Source organism: Dysidea avara, chromosome 15 (genome assembly GCF_963678975.1).
Source record: "Dysidea avara chromosome 15, odDysAvar1.4, whole genome shotgun sequence".
In the NCBI taxonomy this organism is placed as follows: domain Eukaryota; kingdom Metazoa; phylum Porifera; class Demospongiae; order Dictyoceratida; family Dysideidae; genus Dysidea; species Dysidea avara.
In genome coordinates, this window is record NC_089286.1 from 9,389,443 (window position 1) to 9,391,229 (window position 1,787).

General features: G+C 37.9%; 1 protein-coding gene across 1 annotated transcript; it reads right to left on the minus strand.

Moving 5' to 3' along the window:
* Nucleotides 1-251: 251 nt before the first annotated feature.
* LOC136245450 (uncharacterized) lies at nucleotides 252-1,288 on the minus strand. Its single transcript, XM_066036972.1, has one exon. It carries the CDS (start codon nucleotides 1,268-1,270, stop codon nucleotides 425-427), a length of 846 nt encoding a protein of 281 aa, XP_065893044.1. The 5' UTR covers nucleotides 1,271-1,288; the 3' UTR covers nucleotides 252-424.
* Between the last annotated feature and the right edge of the window lie 499 nt (nucleotides 1,289-1,787).

Genomic DNA, 1,787 nt, shown 5'->3' on the forward strand with positions numbered 1-1,787 from the left:
TGCACCACTGTAAAGTTTTTTATGAACAGTTATTGCTGAAAACAAAGAATTCCTAGTAAGCAATAATAATTATAGTGATAAACCCATTTGTTTTAAAGCACAAAGTATTTACAATTGTGAATTAATTGGTATAGACCTCATCCTGACCTCAAGAAACCAATAATGAAAATGTTTATAAAGTCAAATGTAATTTGCCTAACCTTACCAAACTGAAAGATTAGCTATTAGAATTGATTACTTCACAGAGATGATTATATTATATTCAACTCATCGATTATTAAACCAAACTACAAATACATGGGAAAAACCTCAAGAGGCACTACATGCAATCACTAGCTGATTGATCTAAACTACACAAACCACTTAAATGTGTGTGTACAAGCTAGCTACTTCAGTTTGTTAGCAAATGCTATGTATTTAGCACTCAATGTACATAAAGTTCTATCAGTTCCAAGCCTATATCTTCTGATGATTCATTATTACAATTGTATATCTCAATATCATCATCAGTAGGATTAGCCAGTGTCTTGCAAAACCATGGCATGCTTGCTAAGGAACAGCAGAAGTTAGGTGGTGTGCATCCTTCACCAATCCATAATGGGTCTGGATAAAACTTTCCTGCAGTTGGTTTACTATCAACTCCACTGTCACAGTAATAATCATTTCCTATGAATGGTGGAACTACACCATCAAACTGGTAAGAAGCACAAGGACAATAACCTCCTCCAGCTGTTGTTGGCACTCTTAGACTACCAACAACGTAAGCCCAAATATGTTCTCTCTTATCTCCATGGCTGATGAGTACTCCATCCAAAACATGATCAAGCCTTCTTTGGTCATTTATATAAGGGCCAAATCCATTAGGATTTCCTATTTGATAGCCTATCATTCTACCACACACTTGGCTATAAGTTATTCCGTGGGTAGAGAATTTAGCTTTAACGCACATATTTGTGATTCCACCACAATAACGCTTCGGATTTTCGTTAAGCTTCAAGTCTCCAGGACAGGATGATGTCTCAGAAGACATGTTGACATAAGCCACTCTGGTCCACCCTAGACTACCACAACGTTTGTTCTCCATGTCACAGTAGACCTTCTCAGTATAGTCTGCCAGTGCATAGTAACCAGAAGGTGTATCTGGGAACTTGGTGAGGATCTCTTTACAAGAAGTGTACTTCAAATCATTGGTATAGACCTCATTCTGGCATTTTTGTGATAAGCAGAGCAGACCACTAGCAAGCACCACAAGTAGCTGAAATAACAACATTTTGTCTTTCTCACTTCAAAGTGCTGACACACAGCTAAGCTAGCCATGCCTGCTTTTATACACTCTGACTAGCCACTAAAAATATAGGCTACATTAATGTTACGTGACTTCAGGTAATCAAAATGAGGAATGCCATCAATATTATTCCTACACTGTTAAAATTCAGGTGTAACCAAAGCACCTTTAAGGGTGTCCAGTTGCATGTTTAAAAACAACTTCCTTCAGGTGTTAGAAAAGGGTGCTGTGGTGAAACTTGTAGGGTGTGAAAGAAGAGTGCTAAGGTGCTGCAAGAAATTTAACACCAGAGTGTAAAGGTGCTACAAGAGGTGTAAATCCAGGGTGTGTGGTGGGGTACACTGCCTTCATTTTAATTTCCGGCACTTTTGTGGGCGTGAAGCTCCTTTCATCCCTTCATTTTCATTAATGGTTTATTTAGGAAACACATATCATGACCTGTGAATTACAGTAATTCAACAGAATTACAAATACACTTAGCTACTTGCTTGTCTTTCTACAC

Bases quoted from the DNA above. Each gene is read 5' to 3' on its own strand.
- LOC136245450 (XM_066036972.1), bottom strand. From the start codon at position 1,270: ATGTTGTTATTTCAGCTACTTGTGGTGCTTGCTAGTGGTCTGCTCTGC.